Source organism: Peromyscus californicus, unplaced genomic scaffold (assembly GCF_007827085.1).
Source record: "Peromyscus californicus insignis strain IS unplaced genomic scaffold, ASM782708v3 Scaffold_24__1_contigs__length_46423439, whole genome shotgun sequence".
In the NCBI taxonomy this organism is placed as follows: domain Eukaryota; kingdom Metazoa; phylum Chordata; class Mammalia; order Rodentia; family Cricetidae; genus Peromyscus; species Peromyscus californicus.
In genome coordinates, this window is record NW_026294535.1 from 32556485 (window position 1) to 32583518 (window position 27034).

The 27034-nt window shown below is 41.6% G+C and overlaps 1 protein-coding gene across 1 annotated transcript in view; it reads right to left on the bottom strand.

The window, feature by feature from the left end:
• Lgr5 (leucine rich repeat containing G protein-coupled receptor 5) overlaps positions 1 to 27034 on the bottom strand; it is a 136805-nt gene that overhangs the window by 50642 nt on the left and 59129 nt on the right. Inside the window, exons 2-3 of the mRNA XM_052753403.1 lie at positions 23100 to 23171; positions 6263 to 6334 (exon numbers count right to left, since the gene is read on the bottom strand). Of these exons, the coding sequence (XP_052609363.1) occupies positions 6263 to 6334; positions 23100 to 23171 (144 nt within the window). The remainder of the gene's footprint in view (positions 1 to 6262; positions 6335 to 23099; positions 23172 to 27034) is intronic.

Genomic DNA, 27034 nt, shown 5'->3' on the forward strand with positions numbered 1-27034 from the left:
TAAGATACAATACCAGGAATCATTTTTTTTTTTTTTTTTTTTTTTTGGTTTTTCGAGACAGGGTTTCTCTGTGTAGCTTTGCGCCTTTCCTGGAACTCACTTGGTAGCCCAGGCTGGCCTCGAACTCACAGAGATCCACCTGGCTCTGCCTCCCGAGTGCTGGGATTAAAGGCGTGCGCCACCACCGCCCGGCTGACCAGGAATCATTTTTAATGAAGGAGTCAGATGCTAGACTCTATATTTATATGTTTACTTCTTTTTTCCTGAGACAAGATCTCATATAGCCCATATTCATTTCAAACTCATTAGCTGAGGGTGACTTTGAACTTCCGGTCATTCAGCCTCCACTTCCCTAGTGCTAGGATTACAGGCATGCACTGCTATGCCTGCTTCATGAAGTGCTAGGGATAGAATCCAGGACTTCATGCATGTTAAGCAACCACTTCACAAGCTGAGCTACATCCTTAGCCCTTGCTTAGAATTTTAATAATAAGGTATGTGTGAGAAAAATAATGTGATTGGAAGCCATTTCATATACAACTAGAAAGATGGATAGACTCGAGATGGCAACTGGAATAGAAACTAGTGAAGACATGTAACAACAGAGCATTCTTAGATATTTTAAAGGAAAAAAGGAAATAATCTTTATTAAAATAAAAATAACAGAGCCCAAATAAAATGCAAGGGTTGCACTTCAGGTGAAGAGCTGTGAAACTCACATATGGGTGTGGGTATCCTCAGGATAAGTCAAACTCATCTCCTATGCCTTAGGACAAGAAACTCTTGAAAGGGCCTAAGAGTATTCATCCTATATGTTCAGGTGGAGGTCAGCATTCCTTCTCTAGTACTTTGAAAGGCTCTGGAGATTATATCCCTTCATAGGAAATGGGGATTCAAGGTTGATTGGGAACTTGCTTTCTTCAAAGTTGGGCACTAACCCTTGTTAGGCAGTGGAAGAGTATGATTTCAAAAGCAACAGGCCATCCAATTAATAATCCATTGAATAATTGCTACAGCATGAACTCTGTATGTGTGCCCCAGGTAGTTAAAAGGAGATAGTATGAAATATGTATAAAGCAAACTTTGTTAACTAAATCCAACATGACTCTTTCTCTTTGCTTCTTATTTTTCTGCTAATTTAATAGTGATTTCAAAGAAGTTTTACACACACACACACACACACACACACACACACACACGCACACAGTCTGTTTTGTGGCTTTTGATATGTTTCTACTGAATAAATGATACTTTAACTTAAACAAATCATTGGAACACCTATCATGCTAGAAACAAAATAAATACAAACTCAATTATTCAATGGTTTTGATAGAATGCATTTAATCCACCTCAATTTCCCTATAAAAATATGACACCATGTTGGACTTCTTATAAAACCTTTCTGCAGAGTTATGCACTAAAGTAGCATTGATTTGCATTTGGTGACAAGGCATAGTCAGAAGTCTGGTAGATAAAATTGCTTTTACGCTGGGTAATACGCCACATTTTGACCCACCTTCCGGGTCACAACTGGAGAGAGATGTCCTCACAGACTCTTTAAATATTCCATAGCAGGCAGAGTCTCCACGCTGAGGACCATCGCGCTAATGCCATGACAGTTTAAGTTATTTAAACATCTGGGTTTTGTGGGGTGTTAGTCTCTAAGTCACCGATGCCAGTATTGAACACAGTTCCTGCAGGACCTCGCTGCTCTTGAACCCTCACCATTTGATAGGGGTCGAACAAAACTGTAAAGTCTGAACACATCTCTCCTTATGTCTTTTCTTCAAGTCCTCATTATGCTTAGAAAAAAAAATATCCGTGTTGTTTTGACATGACACCTGAGCTGTCTATAATGGGAATCTCTAGACTGTAAGACAAATTGCTAAACAATCTTATTAATAAAAACCCAGAGCCAGATATTGGGGTGAAAGCCGAGAGATCAGGGAATAGGACAAGCCACAGCCAACCTCACCTCACCAACTCCTCAGCTTCCAGAGAGAGCTACTTCCTGTATACCCACTTCTCTATGCCTTTCTGTTCTGCCATCTCACTTCCTCTCTCTGCCTAGCTACATCACTTCCTGTCTGTCTGTACAGACTCCAGACCTCTATGGTTAGTGCTGGGATTAAAGGCGTCTGTCACCATGCCTGGCTCTGTTCCCCATTGTGGCCTTGAACTCACAGAGATCCGGATGGATCTCTGCCTCCTGAATGCTAGGATTAAAGGTGTGCTACCATTGCCTGACTTCTATATTTAATATAGTGGCTGGCTTTTTCCTCTGATCCTCAGATGAGCTTTATTAGGGTGCACAATATATTGGGGGATACAACATATCACCACATTACTTTCCTCCAAAGCTCTCCTTTAAATGCTGGCATATTAACCCCTTGGGGGCTGCCTCTTCACCCCTGACCTTGGCCACCCATGCCCCTCTTGAGCACACTGTCCTGTCATTCAGCTACCAGCTTACCTGGAGGGTTAATTTCAAGTTATACTTCCAGATTCAGCTTCTGTTGTTGTTTGTTTGTTTTTTGCTTTTTTTTTTTTCTCTGCAGGAAAATCTCTTTCCTAGGAAGCCAAGGCTGAACCCTAGACTGGACTGAATGTTCCTAGCCTTTATAGTTGTATAGCTGATCACATCTCTAGATATGCTTTGTCCAAGAAGCAGAGGTGATATGCTTGTCTGTCTTGATCCCACAATCTTCCACTAGATTATAAAATCTTCAAATTCGTGACTTATATTCATTGGCCTAGCAGTAATTTCTAGCAATAATTTGTTTAATGACTCTTTGAGCACCACAAGCAGCAAGCTTAGAAGACAGGAAACATCGGTTGGTAGGAATGGATAAAAAGAGACTCTCAATGACAATCATTTGTTGCATTCATTTTTTTTTCCTGGTGGAAAGAGTACATTTAAACAGTGAGTCTCAGAGATAGCCTATAGCCTCAGCTCATTTCCTGTTGCCGTAATATAACAAGAAAACCCAAGGATGGGAACTTTATTAAGCAAATAGGTTTATTTAGTTTACAGGCTGAAAGTCCAAGATCATTTATCCAGATTTTAGCATCATCTATCCAAAGTCTAGTGAGGGATGCAGGAATGGTAACATCACAATGAAGGAATAGACCCCAAAGCAATCATATGGTAAGACAGGAAACTGAAGGGATTCAGGGGTCAAGCTTGTTTTTTTTTATAATGATTTCCACTCTGGGGAATTAACCAGGTGAAAACTGTGTTAATCCTCTGAGAATGGCTCTTCCAATGACAGAGTGACCTCCCGATAGGCTCCACCCCTTAATGGTTCCACTGTTTTAGCATTACCCTACCTACCAGGACCAAACTTTCCACACATGAATGTTTGGGGGACAAATTTGAACCATATCCAAACTACAGCTTCTAGGACTCATTTAAAAAAACCAGTTTAGGCCAGTGCTATCTAGAGTGTGTGGGCAAAATGTAGCTCAGGAAGCAGCAAGAGCATGTGCTTAACCATTCTGGGCACATGAAATGTGTTTGCAGGCAGAAACCCATATCATACACAGACACCTCCTTCACTGAATGGCTAATAGTTATCTGATAAATAAACTTGAAACATTGGGTGCACATCACACAAAATTAAGAAACTGTCGATGTCTAGAGCGTCTGTGTTTTCCCTGCGTCATGAATCAGAATCATCATTCCACAAATGTTTACTGAGTGCATACTGTGAGTCAGGTATTTTTCTTTTTCTTTTTTTTTTTTTTGGTTTTTCGAGACAGGGTTTCTCTGTGTAGCTTTGTGCCTTTCCTGGAACTCACTTGGTAGCCCAGGTTGGCCTCGAACTCACAGAGATCCGCCTGCCTCTGCCTCCCGAGTGCTGGGATTAAAGGCGTGCACTACCACTGCCCGGAGTCAGGTATTTTTCAACCGGCTGGGATATACCAATGACCAGGACATATTTTGTCTTTGATTTACTGGACATGTAGTGTATTATGAGGAACACTCAGTGGGAAGGCAGTGCAATTAGAATTATACAATGGAAAAATCAGGAAATATACATAATATAGTGGTGGAAAAAAATCATGTATAAAACTTGAGTAGTTCAAATTTCATTAAAAATTTAGGAATTTAAAATTATATTTCCATGCAATTATAATAAGCCACATATACTTCATATCATGTAACTCATTTGTATTCATATCAGATACTTGTATATCAAATAAACTATGATGGCTTGAGATGCACCTGTACACATATATACACACTATCTCATATACTCAATACACAGTTTGTTGAGTGAATTGAAGAGGTTGATTATAGTATAATTTATTCTTTTGTAGTTTATTTATTTTTAGTTGTATGTGAATGTGTACTTGTCTATATGTTTATGAACCTATGGGTCACGGTGGAGAACAAAAGGGGGCCACGGGTCCCTTGCAACTGGAGTGACAGGTGGCTGTGAGCTGCCATGTGGGTGCTGAGAATAAATTCTGGGTCCTCTTTGAGAACAGCCAGTCCTCTTAACCATAGGAACATCTCTCTAGCCCCTACAATATGATATATTTAACAGCATTCAAATATTTTATTGTACATGACTTGACATGGGGAATCATTTTAGCCATCTTATTTAAACTTGAATTTCACGATGCATTTTGAATGGTTCAAATATCTTGCTGGATTCATTGAAACACAGGTTCATTGTACATGTTGCTAATACAGATAATAAGTTAGCATCAGGGTTGGCAATATGACCCAAAATTTTTGTTAATAGCACAAATGACCCGAAGAAAAGGCAAGCTAAATCCAGTCATCTAAGAAGACCTAATAATGGTTCTGCTATAGAATTTATTTATTTTTTATCCATCTATTTATTTTACATCCCAGCCACAGCCTCCCCACCCCCACCCCAGTTGTTCTCCTTCATTCTCTTAGAACTTAATTTTTCATAAAATATTAAATTGAATTAAACTTTTTAAAATTTACATATATCTTAGGCGACTGAAATGCAATTTTCATTAAGCATATATAAATCAAATGCTTTTTTGGAGTTAACTTTAATCTCAATGAAAAAAAATAAAATCAAGATATTGTTCTAGGGATAAAATTTAGAGTGACTTGCAACTTTTACTATTTTCTACAAACTTGAACACACTGAAACAAAATTTTGTGGTGGGTACTGGAAGAAGAAGGTGTTTGTGCTGGCTACTTTTATGTCAAGTGAGAGGAGGGAATTTCAATTAAGAAAATCCCTCCACAAGATCAGGCTGTAGACAAGCCTGTAGGCCATGCTCTTAATTAGTGATTGATGTGGGATGGCTTAGTGTATTGTGGGTGGTGCCACCCTTGGGCTGGTGGTCCTGGGAGCTAGAAGAAAGCAGGCTGGGAAAGCCACAAGGAGCAAGTCAGTAAGCAGCACCTCTCTATGGCCTCTGCATCAGCTCCTGCCTCCAGGTTCCTGCCCTGCTTGAGTTCCTGCCTTGACTTCTCTCAGTGGATTGTGATTCAGGACGTGTCAGTCAAATAAACCCTTTCCTCCCCAAGTTGCTTTTGGTCATGGTGTTTCAGTACAGCAGTAGTAGCCCAAACTAAGAAAGTATCCAACAGTACTGAATTTTAGGACAACAAATTTGGAAGCTGGACAATGAATGCTAAACAACATATGTATAAACATGCATTTAAAATCTTCCACTCCTTCTCCCCTACTCTCTCCCCTGTGTAGAACCCAGGGCTTTGGGTATAGTTGGCAAAGGTTGTACCATTGAGCTACATCCCTAACCCAACATTTCATAAGGAACAGCTGTCCACTTTACTAGGCCGTACTCCAGGCTTTCTGCATCTACTCATACACACAAACCTAACATGCTTGAGTGAGTCCTGACTTGGTTGATCATAAGGAAACAAATTTCAAAGCAAGTTTGAAGCTGTGATCTCATTATGGTGGCATCCCAGTGAGTTATTCTCTCAGGGACCAGAATCTTTAGACACATGCTCCCCAACTACATGACATGGAGAAAAAAAAGAAACATTCCTGCATGTTTGAATAGGTAAGGGGGTTATGTCAAGGCTAAAAACTTTAGATATAATGTTAGAGAAGGGGAGAGGAATTGTCACACACAGGTTATAGACAAGTGTAACAAGGATTTACGACACCAGGGAAGACAGAGAGGGACTTCAATGAGTCACCTCAAAGATCCAAGTTGCACCCCATGTTTGCACATTCATTAGCTGTCATTTGACATGAAAATCAGAACGGTCTCCAACAACGCTTGGTTTACTTACAGAACTTTAAGACTGTGAAGGCCTGTGAATGCTCCCTTGGGAATGTGTGTCAAAGCATTTCCAGCAAGACGTCTGTGGGTTTCAGTGGACAGGGGAGAGAGGGAGAGAGAGAAAAAGAATTAGCATATCCTTCTTCAAGTGGAATTCATTTCACTGTTGAAGATGCAATACAACTATGTTCAAACCACATAAGTAACTGTAAAGAACCTTGTTTTCTCATAGTTTGCAAACACTTTAAATTTCCAAAAACAGTGTTGGCAGAAGAGGTGCTTAAGAAAAAAATGAAATAAATTACTTTAAAATAAATGATTTCCTATGTATCTATTCCTGCCCTTTAATTTTTTAAACAAAAACTACCACCACATAATAATTTGAAACAAACTTGTGATGTCAAAATGTGACATGTTTTACTTCCAACATTTATAACATGAAATAATCACACGAGAATATTTTCAGTGTAATTAGTCCAGAATATACTCATTTTTTTAATTATTGGAAAATAAGAATGCATATTATCACAGCCACTTTCTCCCTAAACCACAAGAAAAGATAGAGAAGCTTAATTTAACATGCCTTAATTGAATAATACTTTAATTGGGAGCACAGAGCTCAGAGTGGAATACGCTAACATAAGTGACTTCATGGCAAGTTTTGACATCATTTCTGAGTAACATTTGAAAAGTTATCTTTACAACAATTTTTATTGAGAAAAATATGCAAAAAAGGCTAATGAAGTGTGTGGCTCCAATGTTTGATTCTGTATAAATTCAGCCACATCAGAGCCATAGCCTGAGATGTATGTGATACTATCTATCAAGTGGAAAAACTTAGGACAACAAAGTGAGTCAGAAGAGCAGAGTCTCCCAAGGACTTCATCACATCCAAGGGCCAGAACACCTCTAAGTCAAGACAGACCCGTCCTTCAGTGATGAAGATGTAGGTTAGGGCTAAGGGTAGAGTTGGTCTACTTGACTAGAACCCTTTTCCTGAAGGATCTGATGGCCTCAAATATATTCTCTTGATATTGTGTTCAAAGGGGGAGACAATTCAGCTAAAGCCTTGACTGAAATAAACCAGTCACCATACAACTTTAAATATGTATCCCCTTGCTAAGCCCATACCGCTGACATTAGACCACACACATTTAAAAAAATAATGCAATTTATCTTATGAATAGAAATGAGTGGTATTAGGATTAAGAGTCTCTGAGGAGTTGGAGAGATGGCTCAGTGGTTAGGTGACTTGTTGCTCTTCTAGAAGACCCGAGTTCAGTACCCAGCACCCATATGGAGTCCCTCACGACTGCCAATAGCTGCAGGAGACTGACACCCTCTCCTGGCCTCCTCTGGTACTGGCATGCATGCAACACACACACACACACACACACACACACACACACACACACACACACACACACACGCACACACGCACACACACACACACACACACACCCCAATATAAAACAAAAAACATTTGAAGCCAGATGTGATGGTTCAGGCACGCAATACTAGTATTTTGGAGGCAGAGGCAGGAGGATCTTAAGTTTGCATCCAGCCTGGACTAAACAAGACCCTGTCTCAAGCCCAAAACAGCAATAATCATACCAACACAGAAGTAATAACATCAAGAAAAAAAAAAACCGACAAGCATTTGTCCAATTGAAATTACATATGCCACAATATTTGTAATCCTGATTTTAAGAAGGAATTTAACCCTTCTTTTTTCAAGACAGGGTTTCTCTGTGTAGCTTTGTGCCTTTCCTGGAACTCACTCTGTAGCCCAGGCTGGCCTCGAACTCATAGAGATTTGCCTGGCTCTGCCTCCGGAGTGCTGGGATTAAAGGCGTGCGCCACTGCCACCCGGCAAGAAGGAATTCAATAACACAAGGGACTTGGGCTTTTTAAAGGAGCTTTGCCTGTCTTTTTCATGTGTGTATTAATTTGCTTTCAACTGTTAAGTCAGTAGACATCCCTGTGCTTCTTCACTTCAGTAACAATATGAAAAGTTTAGACAAGATGCCATCTCAGGACCCTTCCAGGCCCCTGACACCACTATTTTGTGTTGTGGTGGCTTGTGCCTCTCTTTCTTCCCTTGACAGATGTAATCTGTAAACCCTCCATAGCTTGTATTCTGTACTCCTTCCCTCATGGTCTAAGGAAGTGTTTTTCAAACAGTAAATACATTTTTTAGGCTCTCATTCTGAAATTAACAGTTAAAATGCAGAATAAAAAAGAGAGTGGATAAATGTTGTTTTGTACCAAATATACTTATGGAAAGGATTATGGAAGAAATGTTTCTTTTTAAATATGCACAGTGAAAAAAAATTGAAATCCACTAACCTAACCATGGCAGGAAATCAGAAAATATGTGTTAATCATATGTAATTCAGCTTAATATTTGACCAAGGTGATTCCAAAGGGTTTAAAATTTTTCCTATAAAATTGTTTTATAAGAAACCTTGTGATCTTCCTCTGCCTCACCCCCCAATTCATTCCCTCCTTGCTCTGTGTTCATTGATGATCTTTGTGTGGTCAGCTCTGGCCATATTAGTGACTCATTAAAAACTCTTACCAGTTTTCATACCTGGAGGAAACAAGCCCTCGGCTGCTTCCACAAATCCCTTTATCCTGAAGCTGAGCTAGACCACGAGGCTAGCCATCATGTTTATCCTTTTGCTTCATCTAGAATCATCTTTTGTCTGCTCCCTTCTGTCTCTCAAAGCCATCTCATTTCTGAGACTTCTAATTTCTCTATTGGAACTCCTTTGGTAGTAGTCTGTGCCTGGATGATGGGTTATAGAATCTACTTTGTACTGTGCCTGCCATATAACACATAAACCTGGGGCTTGGTTTTGTACCTGTTCTAGGACCCTCAAATAATGTTGCAGGCATCGTGAATTGCCCAAACTGCATTTAACTAATCAGTTTAAATAAAGACCAATAACTGTCCCCCAGTATTCCTTCCTTTCAGGGTAATTTCCCCTACATAGAGTTTAGAGTTTAACTGTACACATGGACACTTACCTAGAGTCTCATTTTTGTAGCCTTTTTTTTTTTGCATCTTCCTGCACTAACATGACTAAGTCAGACTATGTAAAAATGCTACATGCAGCTTCTCCATCACCTCCGAAAAGGAGGTTGCTTGTTCCCAACTTCCTCTATTTCCCCTTTCCTGCAGATGTGTCTGGTGAAACACTATCACGGGTTCGAATGTGAAGACCATTCCATGAAAGGAGAAATGAGGAGAATACAAAGGAGAGAAGTGGACTGTGGAGAAGGCTCGGTAGGTAAAGTGTGGGGACCTAAGTTTAATCCCCAGAGGTCGCTTAAAGCCAGGGCCAGTAGTGCACATCTGTAATGTCAGTAGCAGGGAGACAGAGACAAGAGACTCCCTGAAGCTTGATTCACCAGCAAATAATAAAGAGACCCCCGTCTCAAACAAGAGGACACCAGAGGTTGTTTCCCACCTTCCACACACAAGCACTGCTACGTGCAGTGTGCCTACACTCACTCACGTGAATGCACCCTCCCCACCCAAAGGAAGGAAATGACCTGGGTCCCCCAGATGACTTTGTGGAGTTGTGGACCCAAACTGTCCCACAGCCTTGCAGTCGCTTTTGGATGAATAAGTGGATCAGTATGGACCTGGGTTATCTTCTGCAAACAAGCGGATGATTGAAGGCTTATTTAGCTGGCAAGGAAATATCACACCTGCCTGCACGCTGGCCTCAGGGAGTCAGGTTCCCAAAGCTGTTCCAGTTGTCCACACTCACTGTCTTCGCTTTCTCTCCCTTTCATCTCTACACAGTTAACTTGCAGTCGGCACACCTGAGCTAGCACAGCGCCCTGTTAGGGCTTCTGGGCTCCTAACAGCCATTTGGAGTTGAGGAAAAAAAAAAAATGCCCTTTATCATTCTTCCATACTTAGTTTCTTGTAGCCAGCAAGCATTTGTCGGGGGTTTGTCCTGTCCGGGGACTGCTTTGGTGACGCGGTAGTGAATATGAGACTCATAAAGGTCCCAAACTCAACCGAGTTCACATTCTAATGTGAGGGGAAAGTCATTGGGCCCAATAACAAACAGCATAGCGTGATTGTTCTCTGAGGGAAGAAGAGCAGTGGTAAAGAGACATGGAACACTGAGGGCTGTGGTCATGGAGGGCGATTATTTTAGATACAATGGAATAGGAGAGCCTTTCTGCTACGAGGGCGTTTCAACAGAGGTCTGAGCCATACTGTGAAGGGGAGATTAGAATGGCGTATACCTGGTGTGGTCTAGAGTCTTCTGGAGGGTGAGTACGGAGAATGGCCAAGCAGGAGAATGCCAGGGAGTGGGGCAGGAAGCTGCCCAGGGCTACTGCTTCAGTGGCTTTGGAGGACCATTGAGTCAAAGAGTGGTGTGAACAGACCTGTATTTTGAATGGATACTTCTTGTGGGACTATCTTAAAAGGCTAAGAGTGAAAGCATAGGCACAGTTAGAACATTCTGGAGCTGGTGTAGTCAACAGCAGAGGTGGCCGGACTTGGTGTAGAAGAAAAAAAGAAACCTACACTGTTCCTATGAATCCACCAGTAGAGTCAAGGTGTAAAGTATGTGGTTAAACCAGGAAAAGTGGTGGTGGCGCACGCCTTTAATCCCAGCACTCAGGAGGCAGAGCCAGGCAGATCTCTGTGAGTTCGAGGCCAACCTGGTCCACAGAGGGAGATCCAGGACAGGCACCAAAACTACACGGAGAGACCCTGTCTCGAAAAAGACAAAACAAAACAAAAAACAAACAAAAACCAGGAAAAGCCACATTCTGTCATGATGAGTAGATGGGCACTGCCCACCTGGACTTGATTAGCGATCCAAAGTAATTCTGAAGAAGAGTATGCACCTATATGTAATGAGTGGTATAGGACACTAACGAGTTACTTATTGAATCGAGGTACCCAGAGCTGCTTGGCCACCACAGATGTCTTCACTGACCAGACTGAACTGATCAGCAACTGTCACTTCAGTCAGAATGCACCCCTCTCTGTTCACAGGCACATCTTTAGTACCGTTGTGGATTTTTGAATACAGTTTGCAGCGTTGTCCTTACTAATTCTGGTCCTACTTTATTGTTAGGTAGGTTGATGGACTTTTGAGACATTGACTTTGGAAATGAAAAAAAAATTAAAACGTTGTATTCTAACCCAGCCACAAACCCTTTGATCCACAATGGTGACCTGCTTGCATGATATACTTGGGCAACAGCAGTACAAATGTTGTGGGAGCAACCAACCACTATCTGGTTGTGTGGAAGGCCCACTCCAGGAGATAGAACTCATGCCTAACACTGTTCAGGTTGCCAAGAGCCTGATACAAGATAGCCCATGGACCTAGGGGAAAACCAAATACTATTATTTTGCTAAAGGAACACAACAATAAAATGACTCCCAGTGACATTCTGCTACACCCATAGGCCAGTGCCTCACTCATCCAGCATCAGAGAAGCTTTCTCCTATAGTAGATGAGAACTAATACATAGACCCACAACTGGACAATGTGCAGAGCGTGAGAGACCTGGAACAACACTCAGTTCTAAATGGGATGTCTTCATCCAGCCTCTTCCCTCAGGACTCAGGGAACTATGAGGAAGAGGAGGTGGAAAGATTGGAAGAGCCAGAGGGGATGGATCACACCAAAGAAACAAGGTCTTCGAAACAGCAGAGTTGGCACATATACGAACTCACAGAGACTGAGGCGGCATGAACAGGGCCAAGCCAGATGGGGTCCCAGCACTGAGAAGAGAACTGAACACGAATCCCTGTCCCCCTCAACCCAGAATCTATTTCCAATTGTCGACTGCTTGTAAAGGGAAAAATAATTTTCTCCCACGGAGTCTCACTGGGTATACGATCCACACTTAAGCAGGGGCCTATACCCAGTTTTGGATGGCCAACACAAAATGAACTCCGTGGTATTTTTGGAGATGTTTTGTCTCATAATGTTTTGTTTGGCAATTTTTTAACTTTACTTGCTTTTTGCTTATCTATTATGGCTTCCAATTTTGCATTTTTATGTTCTCTCTCTCTCTCTCTCTCTCTCTCTCTCTCTCTCTCTCTGTGTGTGTGTGTGTGTGTGTGTGTGTGTGTGCGCAAATGTATGTTTCTTGGTGCTTTGATTTTCGTCTGTTTGCTTCATTTTATTTTATTTTATTTTTTGCTCATTTTTTTTTGGAGAGAGAGGGAGAGATGGGTGGGGTGGTGGAGAGGATCTGGGAGGGAATAAGGCAGGGAAAACTGTGATCAGATTATAATATATGAAAACATTTTTAAAAAGATGTATTCTAGTCAGCTTAACTTACCAGGGTAAATATCTTTGGGTTGTGTTTCCTGAAACATCACATAATTTTCTTCTTCTCTCTCTAGAGATTTCAAATGCCTCAGAGTCTGTATTGAGAACTAATCTCTGAGCAACTGACCTGTGTTTTCAGGGCAGTCTGTCCTAAAACAGAGGAATTTATGATGAGCCGCTACCTGTTTTCTGGGCTAGCTTGAAGGCAGGTCTGTCTTATTGACAAAAAAATAATAATAATAGTTTAAGTGAATAATTCTTTTTTTTTTTCTTTATCCTGTATGTGTGTGGATGATTTCAGTAACTTGAAAACCTAAATACGTCTAAACTACAGGGGAAACCCCCTCGGACGGTGTGTCCACAGTGCATAGTAGTGAGAACCACATGCAAATCCTTCCTTCCCTGTGAGGATTGCACTATGATTCCCAGAGACCCACAAGCCATTGTGCTGAAAGTTGGTCTTTAAAACTCTGTCCCTGCGATTACTATTTTATGATTAAAAAAAAAATCTCTTTCATCATTTCTGCTTCTAAAATAAGACAGAACTTAAAAAGGAAAATTTTCGTATCTTTTACTATGATATAAAAATAATCCTGAATGACACTGTGTCATGTATAAATGTGCATCATTCCAACATTACTTGTTTTCTTTATTTAACTTTCACAGAAAGAAAGAGAGAACGCTAAATAGCAAATCTAATGGTACCCTGCTCTTCTGCCAAATAAAGATGATTTGCTGTTGGAATAACAACATCATTGAGAATGCATAAATATCTTTGTCTCTAAAATAACTTGAAAATTTAGAGTCATAGGGTTCTTTTGTACTGGGGGTGCTTTTAGTTTGTAAAAGGGCAGTTGGATTTTTTTTTCCTGCCCTGTACATTGGCCTAGAGAGACAGGGAATGTTCTGAATCTCGCACGGGCTGAGTTCTGAGGGTGGATGAGGGTATTTGGACTCTGCACTCTGCTTGGTCCCTCTGGGAACGTCTGTGCTTCGAACCAGTGCTGGGGATGGGCCCGCTGAACCACACACAGCGTTTTGAGAGTTAAGCAAGGAAGATGCCTGGCTCTTCCGTGAACTTCTTGACTTCTACTAATTTCGTCAGCTTCTTCTCCTTTCCCTTTTTGGTTGTTTTTCTTCCCATTAACTTGCTGTGAAAACACTTTCTTTAAAAATCACTTTACTTTTTTGGCCTCACTTCTCTTATTAAGGGGCAGGGAGGGGGGAGGGGGGAGGGGGGGAGGGGGAGGGGGGAGGGTGAAAGGAAAAGAAAACTGCATTCTTCCATGAGGGTCTTTTTAAGTGAGGCTCTCCCTGCCTGGCCTGGACCGTTTGATGTAGACCATGCCGGCCTCACACTTGCTAGAATCTTCTTGCCTCTGCCTCCCTAGAGCTGGGATCACACGTGTGTGCCACCACACCTAGAAATGAATGGATTTTTCTACCTTAGATTTGTTTTATATTAGGTGTGAGTTTCTAGTCTGTTCTAATTAATTTCTCTCTCCTTCTTGTTTATTGTAAGATATTTTGATCACAACATGTCACTACTTAACATTTTAGAAAGCACTTTTCCCATACTTTAATTCAGGTTGGCAAGGGTTCCACACATCCACATTTTGTATATGAGGAAACTGAACCCCAGAGAGGTTTTATGTAGAGTAGAAAATGCTGTCTCCTGCGTCACAGTGTCACATGCATATTATATCTGGTGCTTTCTGTGGCACATGGAAGTTATACCCCAGCCAGGCAACTTAAACAATCAAGAGCTGAATGAACATGACAATTCTTGTGACTTAAAAGGAAGACATTTTAACTAGGAAAAGTTTTGCTGGTTCATAGAAATTAAATTTCCATTTTTAAAATCATATGAGACCTAGAGGGCATATAACCCTATAAATAAATCCTACTTCACTCTAGAAATTGGATGAATACGGACATCAGGGTTAAATAGCTTCCCCATCCTGAACGTCTGGATGACTTGTAACTATCTCCTGTTTTCTGGTATCATTTCCTCCTTTGTGCTTTTTCCTATACTGGTGGTCGTAGTTCTTTACCACTTCTGATTTATTTTTATTCCTCTGGGCCGTCCCTTACCTGACTAATGACTGTCCAAGTATCATTTAAGTGTGAAATTCCTGCAGATGCTTCTGGGCGCATCTTTGGTAACATTTCTGCAGACAACTCAGCCGTCTTACTTATGAAGATGGCAACACTGTGTCCATTGATTTTCTTGACAGTAAAGAATAAAATTTCGCCGGGCCTTGGTGGCACACGCCTTTAATCCCAGCACTCGGGAGGCAGAGCCAGGCGGATCTCTGTGAGTTCCAGGCCAGCCTGGGCTACCAAGTGAGTTCCAGGAAAGGTGCAAAGCTACACAGAGAAACCCTGTCTCGAAAAACCAAAAAAAAAAAATAAATAAATAAATAAATAAAATAAAATAAAATGTCTTCCCAAGTATGACTTAATAAATCATGATGCTTAAAAGCGGTGATAGCCGCTCTTCTAGTTCCCCCAACTCAATCAGCTAAGCACGTTCAGTTGGTCAAAACCAGCCCCAAAGAGCTAAGGACCATGTGTTCACAAACTGTGAATTTACTTTCACTTTTAGGGAGGATAAAGAATATTCAGATTTCAGGGTTCAAGGGCAAAGAATTGTCGAAGGCTAAGACCTCTGGACTGAAGAGGTGAACCCAGGACAACTGGGAGGTTTTTAATGAGCATAAAGACCCATGCTTTCTTAACCACGGACCAATGGAGTTCAGCGTCAACTCCTCTGTGGAAGCTGCCTTAATCACCTCAGTCCACAGATAGGTTCTCCACAGTCCTGCCTGCGGAGCCTCCTCTTCTGCCCTTTTATGTGTAGTCTATCTGATTAGATGACAGACTCTTAAGGTCAAGAATCGTACTGCCTGCACAGAACCGGGAACTCAAAGGTATTTATTACAAACCAACCAACCAACCAACCAACCAACCAACCAACCAACCAACCAACCAACCAATCAACCTACCAAGGTAACTGATCTTGTTTCTAAACATAACCTGCTATAGTTACTTCATATCTGGCACAGTGGTTCCAAGATAGTTAGCTATTCTGTAGCCAGATTAGAAACAATTGAAGGAGATTCCCCTTGTATTACAAATAACATTGAAATCCAGGAATCAAGAACCCTTCCAGTAAGCTGCAGACAATGCACTGTGGACTTGTAAGGAGTAGCTACCATTGTTTTTTTTTTTTTTTTTTTTTTAACTAAGCAATTCACAAAGGCTAGGCATTGATGGGACTATTTAATTATAATTAGACAAAAGACACCATTTATCTACCTTTACAGATGGCAAAGTGGGCCTAAGAGTTTAGATCATGCCAATGCTGGTCAAAAGAACGTAAGAAAGAGCTTCCTGGGAATGTGGTTATGGATTATTCTGGTTCTGACCATATTAATGTACTGAGAGGACAGTAGGTGGAGGTGGCGCTAGTTGGGGTTATCACAGCGTGACTTAAGCTGAGCAGAATCCCCATCACCTGGGAATTTCCTATACACACATTCTTGATTTTCCTCATCCCACCCTCCATCTATCTGAAGAACTTCTGTGACGGGGCCCAGAAATGTGTGAAGAACTCTGTAATTCTGATGTCACTAGAAACCCTGACCTACAGTAGTAGTCTTCAATCTCGCTGGGCATCCGAATCACCTGGAGAGCATATTAAAGGCAATTTCCTGAGCTCGGTCTCCAGAGTTTCTGGTTTACTGGTCGGGGAGGGCACATGATTTTGCATTTCCCCAAAGCACAAAGAATATATTTAGGGGAGGATTAAATATGAGATGGTTCAAATGCCACTGTCCAGGGAGCACATACTGAGAACTATACTGAGACTCTGTCAATCAAAACCAAAACCAAAAGAATCTGGCCAAGTAATTCGGGTGTCATATGTACATAAGGAATATTCTTGAACCTGTCCCCTCCCCATTTTATTGGTCTCCTAATGGGTCTCCTTGCTTCTATAATTCTTTAGTGCATTTCCACACAGAAATCAGATACATCTTTTAAAATAAAACCATATTGTTTCATTAGCTGCATGCATGTATCCCTCCTTCCAATGGCTTCTCGCTACTCGCACTGAATTCTACACATGGCCTGACGGGCCCTGCAGGATCTGGCCTTTGCTCCTTTAGTCTCACACCTCATGGCTATGATCTGTCCTTCTCCCACAGACACATTGCTATCTCAGGGTCTCGGCTTTCCATGCTCCTCAATCTGAAATGCTCTTTCTTAGTTGTAGGACCAACTCCCCCCATCCCAACTCCTGATGTTAGCTTAGATGTCACCTTTTTCTTTCTAGATTTACTTATTTATTTTTAAAATTAAATTTTAATCTCATTGTTCCCCCATTCACTTTCTCCTTCCAATCCCTCTCATATTTCCCCATCTCTCTCTCAAATTCTTTTTTTTGTTATTGCTATGTATATAGTCACAGAGATGTATAAATACCCTGCGGATTCCATTTGGCATTGCTTGTATGTCTATGATTTCAGGGATGACCACGTGGTATTAGGTGACAGTTAAGGGGCTCATCCCTATTGAGGATTCCCCTGATCTCATTCTTTAGTTGCCTACAGTGGTTTTCTAGGGCTGGGGCCTTTGAGATTTCCCCTTCCATGTATTTTTATTTTCTGTGTATGAGTGTTTTGCCTGCAGTGTATGTAAGTGTACCCCATGTATGCAGAGCCCATGGAGGCCAGAAGAGGGTGCCAGATCACCTGGAACTGGAGATGTGACCCTTCATGTGGATTGCTGGCAACCAAACCTAAGTCCTCTGCAAGAGCAGCCAATGCTCTTGAGGGCTGGGGCATTTGCCTGCCCTAGAGGTCACCTCCTTCCAGAGACTTTCTTTACCACCTCTCATTACTTTTTATCTAAATAATGTATGCGGTCTTCACTGTCCTTGTCACAATTAGTGAGTTATCAGTCTCCCCTGCTCAATTTAAATTTCTCAAGGGTAGAGACTTGAATAGCTCATAGCAAGTCTAACGTCTCCCTCTGTGGCTCCCAGAAGCTGCTCCCCCTCCCAACACACACATACTCCACCTGTTGAATGGTGGATGTAAAAAGCACCAAGGAAAGAAATGACAAAATTAAATAGAGAAATTAGGGTGGACATCTATATTTCGTGGGAGCTGGGGATGGAGGATAAAGGAATAGCAATACAGAAGCAGAGGCAGCAGGAAAACTTTTTAAGCAGTGTTCTAATTGCCAACAATATACATGCAATGTAAGATACCTACGTGTGTATCTCTAGCTAGATGGGTTTGGGGTCTAGGTGGTAGAACTTAAAGACAATTATCAGCTCTTTGTACACAAAGGACTGAGATAAGGCCCTTCAAAAGGCAGGACGATTGTTCATAGGCATGGTGTTATTTTCCCTTCACAAGCAAAACTTAACATATATTATGGTTCACTACAGTTCTTCTTAAAAAAAAAAATCTCAAAAGACAGGTGGGAAGAAAAATCTCAAAAGACAGGCGGGACAGTTCTCACCATTTTCAGTAACGTGGTGAGGGGGTAAAAATAGCAAGTGTGGATTAGACTTCAGAATGCTTGGTGGTATCTCTCATTCCAAACTTCATCTGTAATAATAGAGATCTACTATTTATGTAGAGGTTCTTCAAAGCCAACCATAATACGAGCAAACCATTCCAAGGAACAATGGTAACTTAAAAGCAGACCTCCCTTGAGCTGCTCATGTTTCTCTGTGAGTCGACTATTTGATTCCAATAGCACTAAAATCTGGGAAGATTTTAAAATGCAAGCTGGAAATAAAGACTTAAGAATATTTAAAATGGAAACAACTGCCTGGTGTAATCAGAATTCCAATCTAAGTTTACTCGAACTTGTGGATGCCAGCGACAGACACCATCTGCCATTAGCTCCTGAGGTCTGAGCCATGCTTTGAAGGCCAAATGCAGCAGGATCTTTTGTTTGCCTACAAGGGAAGAACATTAAGTCCTTAGCAGAATGGAGTGAGCGGAGCTGGAGGAAGAAATGTTGAAGCCAAGTGCAGCGATTGCTCAGGCTGTTAAAATTTGGTAAAGAGCAATCTCCCATCACTGCCCATATCTTATTAAAGCAGGAAGAAAGCTTCTCCTCCACCGACCCCAGGTCCCTGGGCCTCCTGCAAGGTCGGGCTTACGAGTCATGAACGGAAGAGCTAAAATGGTGTTTGCATTGCATGACAACTCAAAACGTAAGCTGTAGATTGCTCAAGTCCTTTCAACTTCATGTCATTTGGTGCTCAGGGACATCCTGGAAGATGGGTAGAGTGGCTTTTGGTACTATCACCAAAGGCCTGATGACATTCAATGCCAGCAACTGGCCCAGCCAGGTCAGGGTGTCCTGGGCTTCTGCATGTAGGTACTGTGTACCTCTCTCCAGGAAACAGACTCCATACATTCAGGAAAAGGCTCTTCATTTATCCCCCTCTTTCTAGCATAACATATCACCATGAGCAGAGTGACTGGCCTGTGCATACCCAGTCACTAGAGTAAATCAGCAAATGAAGACCTGAATGTGTCAGAGCATGTAGCATCATCAATATCCCTGGATGTCAAGAATGAGAGAGGGAGATCATTTCCCATGATAGCGTGTATTTTTTTTCTGAAATATTTGCCCTGGAGAGAGACTTTACCTAGAGGTACACTTAAAAAACCTTAACTCCATAAGTATCTACAGTTACATGTCCTCATTCAATTTTCAACTGTGGTACCTTTGTTAAGCTTTAGCGATGGATGAGGGGTGAACCCCAGCTGTCTGCATTGTGAACGGTCTATAACACTTAAATGAAGTAAACTAGAGAAATGATGTATTGGACAGTTACAGCAAAGGGGAAGGGTGGTGATGTGGCTTCGTTAGCAGTGGGTTTTAAAGACTTTTGTGATGGGACTTTCTTGTTGATGCTTCCTACAGTAATCTATTTGGTTATAAAGAGCTGAGTGGAAGACAGCTATTTCGTCAATTTCTCTGTCACAAAGCTACTCACATACTGATTTCTAAGCACCCCTGTCAGCCTCCATGGATGGCAACTTATGTGCTCAAGGAAGACACTTTATAAACCATGGTGTTAAGTATGTATTTTTATGTGTAATGTTATTAAAAAAAGTTCTGGGCCTGTCAAATAATGCCAGACTTTCCACTTCCAGACTGTGATGGTGCCTTTCTCAGGGGCAAAGCATACCTCTGAACATCAGAATCCCTAGCTCCTGGATCTACAGCTCTTGCCTTCTTGTTCATTCTTTCTCATTCTCCCACACAGACAGACACAGGCATGGGCACATGGCTACATAACCATCATCGAATCTCGATCTCCTTAACTGAGCTAAAGGTGTTCGACCGTGAAATGTCCTGCACTCGGTAGGATGAGAAGAGCACAGGTGGATGATGCATACAGCGCTCCTTGGTACCCTTCTCCCTTGCAAGCACAGCTCTGAAAAGTCACTTCAAATCTCAGCTGTGCCCTGAGCTACACTCTTAGCTCTGATGTCCACCAACTTCTTTATCTTTCTCCTTATTTTCTCTCATCTTCTGCTAGCTAGGATTGAGACTTCCTACCTTTATGGGTTAAGGGGATGGAGTAGGATCATTTATGACGGGCACACTGACCAGTGGAAAGCTATTGTTTTTGCTTTTTAAATTGAACTTATTTTGTTTTCATACAGGCATACGTACATTTACGTTGAGCATACACTTCCCCACCCCCAACCCTCTCTCTGATCATCCCTTCCCACTCCTGTTTGTCCCTGCTTGTTTCTGGGGACAATTTCACCTCTGCTGTCATTTTATAGATACATACTATATATACATACATGGCTTTATGTGACTATATAAAATCTAGGGCTCCAAAATGAGAGAACATATTTGTCTCTCTTTCTGTGACTGGCTTAATTTGCTTAACATGATTATCTACAGTTGTGTCCACTTTCTTGTAAATGACAGAACTTCACTTTTCTTGATGGCTAAAAAACATTTCACTGCATATAATTTGCCACACTTTCCTCGTCCACCTCTCTCACTGGTTCTGTTACGTGACAATTGTGAAAAATGTAGCAAAAAAAAATACTGATGTGCAACCATCTCTGTGTTATGTTGACTTAGAATCTGTGGATAAAGACCCAGAATTGGTAGAGCTGGGTCACAAGCCAAATCTCGTTTAGTTTTTTGAGAACCTGCCTTGTTGATTTTCAAAGAGTGGACCAGTTTACCTTCCCATCAGTAGTGTGTAAGTGTTCCCTTTTGTCTACATCCCCACCAGCATTTAATGTTGCATCCTTTCCTTTTTCATTCTTTCTATTTTTATTTTGTATTATTAAAAACGTTCTTTTCTCTCCTTCTTCCCTTAGTCTGAATTTCTCCCCATCAATTATCTTTGGATAAACTGCCCTTGAAACAGAATTAACATTTACCTCAAGAAGAAAGAGGACTTATTTTGAATGAGCTAAGTCACCGGGGTGAGTGGGGGGAGACCACTCTATTAAAAGTCCTTGGGGAAGTGAATTATTTATTGATTCAGTTTGTGGTCTAAAGTTGAGGTATGTGTTGGGGAAGAAAGGAAGCATTGTGGCTTGGGATACTTAAAAGAGGAAATGATACATAATTCTTATCTTAGAAATATGATGATACAGAGAACTAAATTTTGCAACTTAATTGTGTGTGTGTGGGGGAGGAGAATAAGAGAGTTTGGAGTTAAGCAAACAGTTCTGATGTTTGACATTTACTTAAAGTCACCATTACAGGTATGTATACACACACACATATATAAACAGATAATGCTGCTGTGGATGATTGATTGATAAATAAAACACTGATTGGCCAGTAGCCAGGCAGGAAGTATAGGCGGGACTAGCAGAGAGGAGAATTGAGAGGAAGGCGGAGAGGAAGAGATGCCAGCCTGCCATCCAGGGAACATGATGTAAAGGTAGCAGGTAAAGCCATGGAACATGTGGCAACATATAGATTAACAGAAATGGACTGAGTGTAAAAGTAAGAACTAGACAATGGTGGGCCTGAGCTAATGGCCAAGCAGTTTAAATAATATAAGCATCTGTATGTTTATTTTATAAGTGGGCTACGGGACTGCTGGGGCTTGGTGGGGCCCGGAGAGAAAAACTCTAGCTACATAATGCTAACATGTATAAGAGGCTGCTCTTAAGTGTTCTCCTTTGTTATTTTTCAGAACTTTATCATTTATTAAGTACAGGCCATGACCCAGACAGTCATACTCCTAGCTTTTTTTGCAGACTAAGATGCAGCCATGGAAGTGAACCTGAAAGAGTATAGAGAGGCTGAAAGAGAAGTCTATATATAGAATGAATCTATTCTCTAAATGACAAAAGACTTGCTATATAAATTAGTATTTGGATTCCTTACCACAGCCAACTGGTTATATTCAACTTTTTCTAGCAGTAAGAACAATGGTGTTCTTTAAACTATAACACCATCAAAAAAGAAATAGATAAAGCTCCAGCGTGGAAAATTGGGGAATACTATCCTCTTGAAGAAATGATCAATGTCGTGCAATTTGGTTATGACAGAACATTCCACCTCCCATGGTGGATCGTGCGGTGCACCAGTGATTCAAATTACTCCTCAAAATTGGATCCCGACTTCAGGGTTTGTAAAGGACGCGTTTTCAAAAGAGGTCATTGCCGAAGCAATTCCTTTAATCAACAGTCAGAGGATTTACCCAACTGATGGTGCCAAGCATCCTTCCCAGGGACCCACGATGGTGCAGATCTTCCAGCACTCAACAGGGTAAGAGGATCAAATGAATTTGTAAATGCAGATTTTTGGTTTATGCCATTCTTTTTCATCTTCTGGAAAGTGATCACTAGGACTTAATCAAGGTTCCCTTGTGTATCATTAACTAATTTTATCTTTCGCCTTAAAGATTTTTTTTTTTTTCAAATAGTGAGTTTAGAGGAGCCCATTCTTAAGTCCTCTGGATTTCATGTTTTCTCTGCTGAAGCCTTGAGGGAAGCTAAATTTAAAAGTAGGGAAACGGTAATTAAAAGTGATTAGGACAAGAAGTTTTGGTGCTATGCAATGTGGACTCAATTCTCCCAGTCACAAGCCGAAGCAAGCAGCAGTTTTGCTTTTCATTATAGCTTTACATGCTATTTTAATAAACATGAACCAGTATTCAAACTTTTAATACCCTGCTGTTTAACTGTTTCCAGAGAGCCATCCAGCTCTTTTTAAAAAGCCCTTGTTTTAAAATTTTAATTTGTTTGGCTCAGTCTCACCTTAGAAAGTTGTAGCCTCATGGTAAACTCTTTTATAAGTTGATTTCCAGAATCGTAGCAATCCCCCCCACTCCCCACCTCCTAAGTGTTTCCTCATGCGCCAAAGCCGTTGGTGCTGACAGCTCCCCCTGCCTTGTTTTATCTGGTTCCCACAGCAAGTATGAGGGACAAATGCAGGAATGTGTTCAGCATTGACTAGATGCATCCAGACAGCAGTGGTACTTACAGCTCTTCTAGGAAGCGGAGGCTGTGTAGGAGACTGGGGGGCAGCTGACTGATGTTGTTCATGCTGAGGTCCCTGGAGGGGGGAAGACAGACAGCATGTGAGGAGCGGGGTACGCCACCGCAAGGAAATCCAGCTGTTCGGTTCACACATCTCCAAGCAAGACAGTAAAATGAACTCATTCCTCTGCTTGACAAATGAATGGTCATTTTTCCATCTTAAATACATAACCCGCCAACGTCAGGGGCTCCTTCTCAAATTAAACACTCTATGAGGAGATTTCATGGGATTCAAGGTTACTGAGCCCATTCATGGGCTTGGTTGCCATTCTTCATGTTTTAAAATGATGTCGAGTAGGACAGAAAAGGAAGCAGACGTAACTCAACGTTGTGCCTCGCTTTCCACGGTGTGACAAAGAGAAATGTCTTCACCTGGCAACCCTAGAAGGCCAGTTTCTCGGGGGATTTTAAGCACCTTGGAAAAACAAATGTTTTGATCCAAAGAAACTTAAAACAAAACGAGACAAAAAGCCTCTTCCCTCTCCGAACTTGCTCCTTTTGCAGCTTCTCAGATTGCATTTAATAAGTGAAATGAACCGTAAAACGAGGGTGTAAGGTGATCCCGCTCTGTCTCACACTTCCTGCTGGGCCTGCACAGTAGTTCCTGGCACAGGAAACAGCCAGCCACTTTGGGCGGAACTCAATCCATTTTTGTTTCAAGTGAAAGTCCGTGTAATTAGATTTTATTCTGGTTTTTTTAAATTTTTTAAAAAATTTTCTCTATTTCTTTACTGTCTTGCATGGTGTACAGCATCACTGGTTTTTCTATCTGTATCTCAGAAGCCCAAAGACTGACAGCTGGACAGGCTTTAGCCGGGACCAACTCACTTCATCTAGTTGTCGCAGGTTTGGGTAGGAAGTGACCTGTTGCCCTATCCTGAGAACAAATGCTGTTAGAACCTCAGATCTGGATTCCATACCTAAAGCTCATCTTCAGACTAAGTTTCTTCACAATCTGAATTATTCCTGTGGTTAAAGTGCTCACATCCATTGCAAATGCTCAGCTGAGTAGATATTGATCATGTAGTTGTCTGGTCAAATGTTAGCGTTAACTCGGTGATGCTATGAAGTAAAGAGTTATCTTAAAATTAACCAACACGGGGTTCCGGAGATAGCTCGGTGGATAAAGCATTGGTCATGCAAGTATGAAGACCAGAGTTCAGAACCCCAGTCCCCAAGTAGAAGCCAGGCAGGTATGGCAGCCATTTCTAATCCCAGAACTCTGGAGGCAGAAAGACAAGGGATACCGGGGGTAGGCAGACTAGCTAGACAAGCTGGACTTGGTGATCTCAGGATTTGCCAATATACCCTGCCTTGGTATAGTGAAGAGTGATTGAGGAAGATACCCAGTGTCATCCCTTGGACCTCCATATATATGAGCACACATATGCCCCCACATGTAAATATGCTTACACATGCATGCAACAGCACACACACCTATACAAACAAAAAAAAAGGCATAAATATGTTCAAGGAAGACAAAATGTCTTGCTAATTGTTTGAGTATGGTAACTTTGGAACTACTGTTAACCCTGACCTCTATTAGTGTATAACAACATAGCCAAATACATGCTATATTCTTACTTTACAACTAAACATGGCAAAAAGGTAGAGTAAAATATGTCTGTATTTTTTAAAATTGGAATTTCTCAGCTGGGTGGTGGTGGCGCATGCCTTTAATCCCAGCACTTGGGAGGCAGAGGCAGGCGGATGTCTGTGAGTTCGAGGCTAGCCTGGGCTACAGAGTGAGTTCCAGGAAAGGCGCAAAGCTACACAGAGAAACCCTGTCTTGAAAAACCAAAAAACAAACAAACAAAAAAAAAACCAAACAAACAAATAAATAAATAAATAAAAATAAAAATAAAATAAAAAATTGGAATTTCTCTGAAATTGTCTAGATAGCCAAAATTAATGAGTTTCATTTTGTATGTGTGAGTCTTTACCAAATAGCAATGTGTTAAACAGATCAATGTGGTTCCTGAATGCCTCACAGTGACCCTATAATCTCTGAAAAGGATTGACAATCCCAGACATAGTCATAGCCTTTGTGTGTGTGTGTGTGTGTGTGTGTGTGTGTGTGTGTGTGTGTGTGTGTGTGTGTGATTAGCTGCTTTATGCCCTTGCTACCATGGAAACAACATCTCTGCCATCATGGATTGTACCCTCAAACTGTGACCCAAAACAATTCCTTCCTTCCTTCAATTACTTTTATCAGTTATTTTCTCGCAGCAACAAGAGAAGTAAATAACACACTAATGTCATAGAATTTTTTTTCTAAGTGTTCCTGTGACTTCCACATCTTGCCCTTGAAAATTCATTTTTCTCTTACAGCTCTATTTTTTTTTTCATTTGACAAATCACAATTGGCCACTAACAGTGGTGAGGCTTTATTCAAAGAATACATTGAAAAATAAACTAAACCGACCACCAGCTCTTCCATGTCCCATCATCTCTACTGCTAGGATCCACCCAGTGTTCATTTTACTCTTAAACCCACTTCTGAGTCCGGCTCTCCTTAGTCTCGGCTGCTGTGGGTCAGGTCCTTCTCACACTGATCACTGTCTTTCTATCTGTACTTTCTTGTTCCCCCATTCTAGGCCATCCTCTATACTATGGCCTCAGTAGTCCACTGGGGTCACCACTCCACCCAGATCCACTGCTAGCCAGGCCCTCCCCCCAAATCTTTCTCTCAAATGGATATCTTGGAAAAGAGACCTCCCCCCTCCTGATGACGAGAGAAGAATTATAGAAAAATACTTTCTGGATTTCCAGGTAAGATGGAGGAGAGGGAGTTGCCTTTGAGTGACCCAGTGAAGGTAAACAGAGTGAGGAAAAGTAGAGTCCAGTGCCAAAAAGAGAAAGAAAGGAAGATCTCTGGAAACTTACAAATGTGACAGGATACCCACCAAGGTCAGAGAAAACCAGGGCGGACAATGGGGGGAAAGTCTAAGCTGAGCACAGCTCCAGCTGGTTAGCACCCTGGTGGGCTAAGTGGGTGCAGAAGACTCCCCACAAGTGGAACTATGGATCGAGCCCTTAAAAACAGAATGTGTAACTAAGAAGTTCCCCACACCAAGTTAGAAGAAATGTCCAACTCAATAGATACACAAATTAAATCACAGAAACACAAGAAATATGAAAACCAAGGTATCTTATTTTATTTTCCTGTTGTTGTGATGAAGTGTTCTGACAAAAACAACTTGAGGGGTGTATTGGGTATTGATTAGATTTTTTTTTTTTATTTGTCAACCTAACATAACCTAGAGTCACCTGGGAAGAGGGAATCTCATCTAGGCCCTCTGCATAAGGAGACAGACGTGTAGCTTGGTCTGTTTGGGGGGCCCCTGGCAGTGGGATCAGGATCTGTCCCTGGTGCATGAGTTGGCTTTTTGGAGCCCATTACTTATAGTGGGACAGCTTGCTTAGCCTTGATGCAGTGGGGAGGGGCTTGGTCCTGCCTCAACTGAATGTACCAGGCTTTGCTGGGAGGCCTTACCCTTTCAGAGGAAGGGATGGGGGGAGGTTAGGGAGTGGAAGACTGGGGCGGGGGAACAGGAGGAGGGATGAGAGGGGGATCCGTGGTTGGTATATAGAATGAATAAAAAAAATTCTTAAAGAAAAAAAAAAAGAGCATGGGCTTTTGAAACCTCAAGGCCCACCCCCAGTGACACACCTCCTCCAACAAAGCCACACCTCCTAATCCTTCCCAAACACTTCTACCAACTGGGGACCAAGTATTTAAATACATGAGCCTATGGGGGCCTTTCCCATTCAAACCACCACAATACTCTCATATCTAGACAGGCAATCCCAATGGAAAAATCAATAAAGAAATGCCAGTTATAAACTATACCATAGGTCAAACAATACCTAGCAGAT